The sequence below is a fragment of the Anolis carolinensis genome, unplaced genomic scaffold (genome assembly GCF_035594765.1).
Source record: "Anolis carolinensis isolate JA03-04 unplaced genomic scaffold, rAnoCar3.1.pri scaffold_8, whole genome shotgun sequence".
NCBI lineage: Eukaryota > Metazoa > Chordata > Lepidosauria > Squamata > Dactyloidae > Anolis > Anolis carolinensis.
Genome location: NW_026943819.1, coordinates 29,831,213 through 29,840,504, shown reverse-complemented (window position 1 = coordinate 29,840,504; position 9,292 = coordinate 29,831,213). Strand labels below are relative to the sequence as shown.

Below are 9,292 nucleotides of genomic sequence, written 5' to 3'. Positions count from 1 at the left end.
TTCTGGACATTATGGCCATGTTCCAAAAGCATTCTTTCCTGACGTCTCGCCCACATCTCTGGCAGACATCCTCTGAGGTAAGGTCTGTTGGAAACTAGGCAAGTGGGGTTTATATTGTTGGGGGGTTAGAATCAGCTCCACACCACCCTGATCTATTGGTGATCCAGGCCTCTCACCAATCCATCCTCAGTCAGTCTGCTTGCCCATCCGGATAAGCAGCACCGAGAAACGACACCACAGCTGTTGATCAGCTGTACGCAGCAGTTCTAAGACTTTATATACAAACTATTTACAAGTTACAAAGCCACAGTCGTTAATCAGCTGTACGCAGCGGTTCTAAGACTTTATATACAAACTATTTACAAGTTACAAAGCCACAGTCGTTAATCAGCTGTATGCAGCGGTTCTAAGACTTTATTATATATGCAAACTATTTACATGTTACAAAGCCACAGTTGTTAATCAGCTGTACGCAGCGGTTCTAAGACTTTATATACAAACTATTTACAAGTTACAAAGCCACAGTCGTTAATCAGCTGTATGCAGCGGTTCTAAGACTTTATTATATATACAGTAGAGTCTCACTTATCCAACATAAACGGGCCGGCAGAACGTTTGATAAGCGAATATGTTGGATAATAAGGAGAGATTAAGAAAAAGCCTATTAAACATCAAAATAGGTTATGATTTTACAAATTAAGCACCAAAACATCATGTTATACAGCAAATTTGACAGAAAAAGTAGTTCATTACACATTAATGCTATGTAGTAATTACTGTATTTACAAATTTAGCACCAAAATATCACAATGCATTGAAAACATTGGCTACAAAAATGCATCGAATAATCCAGAACGTTGGATAAGTAAGCGCTGGATAAGTGAGACTCTACTGTACAAACTATTTACAAGTTACAAAGCCACAGTCGTTAATCAGCTGTACGCAGCGGTTCTAAGACTTTATTATATATACAAACTATTTACAAGTTACAAAGCCCATCGCTCATAGGACACATGCTTTCCTAAGCAAAGCAAAGCACGTCCTCTCTCCTTGCCAATCAGCGAAGCTCTCTTATTGCCAATAACTGCACATTCCACAGCAGAATGACGAACGTCCTCTAAGACCAGAAGTCATGACCTATTGGCTTGGCAGGCTATCACTCAAACTGGCCTGCCGTTAGCACTTGTGTTGCTGGAAAGCATGCCCGGAATACACAGTTGCAAACCTTCAACAGTAAAAAACACTTGATTCATAATTTCAGCCTTACACCCCAAATACACCAATGTGGAATGATGTCCAGGGTGGGAGAAAGAACTCTGTCTGTTGGAGGCAAGTGTGGATGTTGCAGTTAATCACCTGGATTAGCACTGAAAAGCCTTGCAGCTGCAAAGTCAATCAGTGAGGATGTTTGCATGGAGGTCTGTTGGGAAGGAGGCAAGTGGGGACGTATCTATCTCTCTACTTGTATCTATCTGTCTGTCTATCTGTCTATCTCTGTGGAATAATGTCCAGGGTGGGAGAAAGAAAGAACTCTTGTCTGCTTGAGGCAAATGTGAATGTTGTCATTGACCAGCTTGATTAGCACTGAATGGCCTTGCAGCTGCAAAGTCAACCAGTGAGGTTATCTGCGTTGAGGTCTCTTGGAAACTATTATTATTATTATTTACAGCATTTATATTCCGCCCTTCTCACCCCGAAGGGGACTCAGGGCGGATCACATTGCACACATAAAGGCAAACATTCAATGCCTTTTAACATAGAACAAAGACAAGACAAACATAGGCTCCGAGCGGGCCTCAAACTCATGACCTCCTGGTCAGAGTGATTCATTGCAGCTGGCTTGCTCTCCAGCCTGCGCCACAGCCCGGGTCTAGGAAACTAGGCAAGTATGTAGGTGAACTACAAATCCAGATGTAGGTGAACTACAAATCCCCCAGATCAAGGTGAATGTCCCCCAAAGACCTCCAGTATTTTTTGTTGGTTGTGGGGCTTCTGTGGGCGAAGTTAGTTCCAAATCCCTTGCTTAAGCGGCTGAGCGGGAAAAGGAAAGGGACGGACGCTATTGGGAATTATGGGAGTTGGAGTCCAAAACACCTGGAGGACCGAGGTTTGCCCGTGCCTGGTGTAGGAGATGCAACTTCAGTTGAGGATTTCTGCAAAACCTCTAAACTCCTTGGAGACGTCAAGGTGAGTCCAATGGTGAGCGAGACGGCCTTGGAAATCAATCACCAAACACGATCACGTTTTGCCGTTTTTATTAGGAAAGGAAACAAAAATGCAAAGCGCTGGTGTTCCTTGCAAACCCCAAAGGCACACACCGTTCAAAATGCAATTGCAGTATAGTCATAAAAAGCAGGCGTGGAAATGAAATCGGCCCTTTCACATTCAAGTTGCTCATCTGACGGGTCCCATTCCAGGTAAATCTAATATCAGGTAGATGCCATACAGGTAACACTAATGTCAGGTAGATGCCTTACAGGTAAATAGAATACCGGATAGAAGCCATACAGGTAAATCTAACATCAGGTAGATGCCATACAGGTAAATAGAAAACCGGATAGATGCCACCCAGGTAAATTAATGTCAGGTAGATTCCATCAATGTAAATCTAATATCAGGTAGATGCCATCCAGGTAAATCTAACATCCGGTAGATGCCATCCAGGTAAATCAAATATTAGGTAGATGCCATATAGGTAAATCTAATGTGGGATAGATGCCATACAGGTAACTCTAACATCACATAGATGCCATCCAGGTAAATCAAATATCGGGTAGATGCCATATAGTTAAATCTAACATCAGATTGGCATACAAGTAAATCTAATGTCAGATAGATGCCATACAAGTAAATTGAATATTGGGTAGATGCCATACAGGTAAATCTAACATCAGATAGACTCCAACCAGGTAAGTCTAATGTCAGATGCCATCCAGGTAAATCAAATATTGGGTAGATGCCATACAGGTAAACCTAATGTTAGATAGATGTCATCCAGATAAATTGAATATTGGGTAGATGCCATATAGGTAACATTAATGTCAGATAGATGCCATACAGGTAAATCTAACATCAGATAGATGCCATACAGGTAAATCGAATATCGGGTAAATGCCATACAGGTAAATGTAATGTTGGATAGATGCCATACAGGTAATTCTTAGTGTCAGGTAAATCACTTGAAGGTGCATTTTGGGCCTCTTGGAGACGAGTCGGGGCTGGCGAAAGGTAACTTCTCAGTATGATTAGCTATGAGAGGCAGAAGCTGGCTTTCTTGGAGCGGGGAGGCCTGTGTGCGCTTGTCTGGAAGGCTGACTCACTCCTTCTTGCAGAAAGGGTAGTACTTGTGCTTGCCCATCCTGGGGAGGAAAGAAAAGAAGCACCACAAGGTCACTGTGAGCCAGGAGTGACTTGAAGGCCCACAACAACCACCTCAACCGGCTTCTTTCCACACTTATTAGGGGCTCCCAAGCTACCCAGCCGTCACCCCACTGTGTCTCCCTATTCCGCTCTATTTGCTCACTACTTAATAGGGCCGACGTACCCCAAGAGGTCCCAGGGAACGGCCCGGGCCCCACAGTTCAGGGCACAGAGCTTCTTCAGGTCTTCCTCGTCCAGGCAGAAGTCAAAGACCTACAAAGGAGAGAAGAAGGCAAGTCGAGATGGGAGAGAGTTAGAAAAGCGGTCCGGCAGGAGGACGGAAAGAAGCAAAACTATCCATCTGCCTGCTTATCTACCCCACCTTCTGTCCACCTCTCTGTCCATCCATCCATCTGTCCATCCATCCATCCACCCACCCATCCATCCATCCATCCATCCATTCATCCAGCCATTGATTTCTCCGAGACCTGAAGCCCATCTATCCATCCATCCACCTATTTGACCATCCATTCATCCATTTACCTATCCCTCTGTGCATCCTTCCATTCACTCATCTGTCTTTCTGACCATCCATCCTCTATCTCGCTATGCATCCATAATAATAATAATAATAATAATAATAATAATAATAATAATAATAATAACTTTATTTTTATACCCCGCCCCATCTCCCCGAAGGGACTCGGGGCGGCTTACATGGGGCCTTGCCCGATACAACAATATAATAACAATAACAAAACAATAACACAAATATCCCAACAATAAAAACATCGGCATCAATAAAACAGTCATTAAAATCAACATGCAGCATAAAATGTTAAAAACAGGAGACTAATATACAGATCTAGGCCAAAGTGCAGAATATTCCAAAATGGGGAGAGGTAGTTTCACAGCTAAAATGGACAATAAAGTGCAGTGTAATAATGGCAAAGCATCAACGATGGAGCTATTGTAGAATGGGCAGATAAATCAAACCCACAACAATTAAACCCATCCATCTATCCAACCCCCTTTCTGACCATCCATCCATCATATCTACCTACCTACCTATCTGACAATCCAGCAGTCATTTATCTACTGTATATACTCAAGTATAAGCCTAATTTTTCAGCCCTTTCGTACAGTGGCCCTTATTTCACTTGCTGGGGAAAAGGGAAGGGAAAAGGAAGAGGGACCGACCAAGGGCAAGGTGGATGATGGTACTTTTGAAGGGACTGGCTCGACCTTGATGGAACTGGGGGTGGACACGTCTGCCGACAGGGAGCTCCGGCCTGGGATGGTCCAGGAGGTCACCAAGAGTCGGAAGTGGCTGGACAAGTAAACAACAACCGCTCACATACTAAAGGCAGTACTTTAATCCTGCTTGCAGGTTTGAGCTGAGAAACTCTCCTTCGGGTTGAAGAAATACAAGAGCCCAAGAAGGGAAAACGTGGCCCAGAAGGGTTTTGGGGAGGCCCCCCCCCCCCCCCACTCACCTTGGCGTTCTCGGCAATGTGTTGCGGGTTGTGGCTCTTGGGAACAGCAGCCAGGCCGTACTGCAGGTTGAAGCGGATCAGGATCTGCGGAAAGAGCAAAGGGTCGTTGAACTATGATATATTTTATTTATATTCTGCTCTATCTCCCCGCGGGGACTCAGAGCGGGTTATAGAATACACGCAAGGCAAACAAAGACAGGCAATACACAGACAGAGGCAAGGCTTCCCACTTATTTTCATCTCCGGCATTTGGAGACGGCCTGCCCCAGGGGAGCAATGAAAGGACCAATAATAATAATAATAATAATAATAATAATAATAATAATAATAATAATAACTTTATACCCCGCCACCATCTCCCCGCGGGGACTCAGAGCGGGTTATAGAATACACACAAGGCAAACAAAGACAGACAATACACAGACAGAGGCAAGGCTTCCCACTTATTTTCATCTCCGGCATTTGGAGACGGCCTGCCCCAGGGGAGCAATGAAAGGACCAATAATAATAATAATAATAATAATAATAATAATAATAATAATAATAATAATAATAACTTTATACCCCGCCACCATCTCCCCGCGGGGACTCAGAGCGGGTTATAGAATACACACAAGGCAAACAAAGACAGACAATACACAGACAGAGGCAAGGCTTCCCACTTATTTTCATCTCCGGCATTTGGAGACGGCCTGCCCCAGGGGAGCAATGAAAGGACCAATAATAATAATAATAATAATAATAATAATAATAATAATAATAATAATAATAATAACAACTTTATACCCCGCCACCATCTCCCCGCGGGGACTCAGAGCGGGTTATAGAATACACACAAGGCAAACAAAGACAGGCAATACACAGACAGAGGCAAGGCTTCCCACTTAGTTTCATCTCCGGCATTTGGAGACGGCCTGCCCCAGGGGAGCAATGAAAGGACCAAGGCTGGGACATCTCCGGCCCATCCTCTGTTCAGGTATCAGTCAGCACGCCAGTGCCTTAAATCAAGAAATACAGAGATACTTGCAGGAACACCCTCAGCAAGCAAGAGTCCAAAAGTGGCAGGCTAAAACTGTGGAACTCCTTGCCAAGGGAGATTAGGGAAGCCCCCTCACTCTTGTCTTTCAGGAAGCAGCTGAAGACCTAGCTGTGGGATCAAGCCTTTGGCCCACCCTAAGATATGGCCCATCGAAGCATCATCATCATCATCATCATCATCATCATCATCATCATCATCATCATCATCATCATTTAATTACTTATTAATCGCCCTCCATCCACAATGCTCTAGGCGATTTACAAGATAAAATAGTAAAGGATAAAAATACATACATACATACAAATATTGATAAAATTAACATAGATTAAAACCTCTAGTAAAGAGCCAGTACCTATTTATCTACTCACATTGCTGTTTTCGAACTGCTAGGTAGGCAGAAGCTAGGGCTGATGGTGGGAGCTCACCACGACCCGCGGCTTGAACTGTTGACCTTCTGGTCAACAGGATTTTCAGTAGCTAGCGGTTCAACCCACTCTAAAACTCTAGAGCCGGAAGGCTCCGGAAGGGCCTTGAATCCACCTGTATGGCTTCCACCTGGACGCACCTGAGCGGGACTCCTCCCGTGCTTCTTGGCAACCGCCTTCACCACCGGGTCCTCCATGGCGTTTTTCGGATGAGGGCTCTCTTTCCAGCTGGAGAGGAAATACGTTATTAAATAGGTTATCCATCGGCCTAGGACAAAACAACAAAACTACGCATCCCAGAAACACTAAACTTGGCAGCACAACCCCTCATCCATGCCTCTAGGTTGATACAACAAAAAGAAAAGAAAAATAAAGTCCTAATTAGAGGGAGAGGAATAATTGTTTTTATCCAATTGCTTCCAGTTAGAAGGCTAAGCTCCGCCCACTTGGTCTCCTAGCAACCCACTCACCCAGGGGACAGGCAGAGTTAGGCCTCACTTAGACCTCTTGCACACTGCCTATAAAATACAGATTATCAGATTTTAACTGGATTATATGGCAGTGTAGACTCAAGGCCCTTCCACACAGCTCTATAACCCATTTATAATCTTATATTATCTGCTTGGCACTGGATTATCTGGACTCCACACTGCCATATAATCCACTTCAGTGTGCAGTCGGACACAAATGGACTTAATGTCAGGAGAAAACCTTTACCCTTTACCTTAACTACTACCAATTCCTCAATACTTTTATTTCCCATACCACCAGACTTCACCACAGCAACATGTGGCCGGGCACAGCTAGTCTATATATATAGACTAGCTGTGCCCGGCCACGCGTTGCTGTGGCAAAGTGGTGGTGGTATTGGTTAAAAATTGTTGTGTAATTTTTATTTGACATTATTTGCATTTTTTATTAATTTTATTGTAAGTTATATTTTTATTTATTATATTTTATTATTTTCTTGTATTATTTTTAGTTATTTTCTGCTATTATAGTATTTCATTGTATCAATTTTTTAGTGTTTTTTATTATTTTTTATTGGGTTGCTAGGAGACCACGTTGGAGGAGCTTAGCCTTCTAACTGGCAGCAATTGGATAAAAGCAATTATTCCTCTCTCTCTAATTAGGACTTTATTTTTCTTTTCTTTTTGTTGTATCAACCTAGAGGCGTGGATGATGGGTTGTGTTGTCAAATTTCGAGGTTGGGGGGCCTGTAGTTTTGTTGTTTTGTGGGTCGCCGTGATGCCATCACTCTTTTATATATATAGACTAGCTGTGCCCGGCCACGCGTTGCTGTGGCGAAGTATGGTGGTATGGGAAATAAAGTATTGAGGAATTGGTGGTAGTTAAGGTAAAGGGTCCCCTGGGCTGAGTGGGTTGCTAGGAGACCAAGTGAGCGGAGCTTAGCCTTCTAACTGGCAGCAATTGGATAAAAGCAATTATTCCTCTCTCTCTCTAATTAGGACTTTATTTTTCTTTTCTTTTTGTTGTATCAACCTAGAGGCATGGATGATGGGTTGTGTTGTCAAATTTCGAGGTTGGGGGGCCTGTAGTTTTGTTGTTTTGTGGGTCGCCGTGATGCCATCACTCTTTTATATATATAGATATAGGATGCGGCAAGTCTTCGTATTTCCCCATTTCTGTGCCTGGTTGCAAGAGCCGGACAGGAAAGATACCAAGGGAGAGGAGACTTACAAAGGGCTTTCGGGGGACGACAAGGGGCTGATGCAGACCCAAGCGATGCCTTTCTTCTTGAGATACTCCATAAGCTCGCACTGAGTCAGGTACGGGTGGCGCTCGGCCTGCGGAGGAAGGAGCCCAGAGGTGACGCCGCAGCTGGAAACATGGTGTCTCACAAGCCCACCTTCGCCCCACAGACGGGTTTCGAACCCAGGGCCACCCAGAGCTGGAACGTGCCCCTTTCTGCCCTCCAAGGTGGCACCCACGCCGGAGAAGGAATGCTGTTTGGCACCATGGTAACTCAATGCTGCGGAATCATCGGAGATGATTCAGTGCTCTCTGGATAAGGGTGAACTACAACTCCCACATCCAAGGTCAGTCACCCCCAAATCCTACCTGTATGTACAGTTGGCCGTGTTGGGTCTGTGTGCCAAGTTTGGTCCAGACGCGATGTCAGCTGGGTTCAGGGCTCTCTAGGTAAGGGTGAACTACAACTCCCATACCCAAGGTCAATATATATAATATAATTAACAACAATATATGATGTAATATATTGTACTAGCTGTGCCCGGCCACGCGTTGCTGTGGCGTTGTCTGGTGGTGTTGGTGAGAAATTGTTGAGGTAGTGGTGGTATTGGATGTCTGTTGTATGGTTGTCTTTATGTTTGGTATGCACACTGAAGTGGATTATATGGCAGTGTGGAGTCAAGATAATCCAGTTCAAAGCAGATAATATAAGATTCTAAATGGGAGTTGTAGTTCACCCTTATCCAGAGAGCCCTGAACCCAGCCGACATCGCATCTGGACCCAACATGGCCAACTGTACATACAGATGGGGTTTGGGGTGATTGGCCTTGGATCTGGGAGTTGTAGTTCACCCTTATCCAGAGAGCCCTGAACCCAGCCGACATCGCATCTGGACCAAACTTGGCACACAGACCCAATATTGCCAACTGTACATACAGATGGTGTTTGGGGTGATTGACCTTGGATATGGGAGTTCTAGTTCACCCTTATCCAGAGAATACTGAATCCAGCCAAAATTGCATCTGGACCAAATTTGGCACATAGACCCAACATGGCCAACTATGCATACAGATGGGGTTTGGGGTGATTGACTTTGGATCTGGGAGTTGTAGTTCACCCTTATCCAGAGAGCCCTGAACCCAGCCATCATATCTGGACCAAATTTGTCACACAGACCCAACCTGGCCAACTGTTAATACTGGTGGGATTTGCGGGTGATTGACCCACGGTTTTCGGTAATTGTAGTTCCCTGTCGGTT

The 9,292-nt window shown here is 44.4% G+C and overlaps 1 protein-coding gene across 3 annotated transcripts in view; it reads right to left on the bottom strand.

Annotated features, from left to right (window-relative positions):
- Positions 1-2,238: 2,238 nt before the first annotated feature.
- The window catches only part of LOC100565545 (uncharacterized), a 64,837-nt gene continuing 57,783 nt past the window's right edge, over positions 2,239-9,292 (bottom strand). For all 3 annotated transcript variants that reach the window (XM_062960990.1, XM_062960989.1, XM_062960988.1), the window contains exons 20-24: positions 8,022-8,128; positions 6,461-6,548; positions 4,857-4,940; positions 3,545-3,633; positions 2,239-3,359 (exon numbers count right to left, since the gene is read on the bottom strand). In XM_062960990.1, coding sequence (XP_062817060.1) covers positions 3,317-3,359; positions 3,545-3,633; positions 4,857-4,940; positions 6,461-6,548; positions 8,022-8,128 — 411 coding nt within the window. In that variant the 3' untranslated portion in view covers positions 2,239-3,316. The remainder of the gene's footprint in view (positions 3,360-3,544; positions 3,634-4,856; positions 4,941-6,460; positions 6,549-8,021; positions 8,129-9,292) is intronic.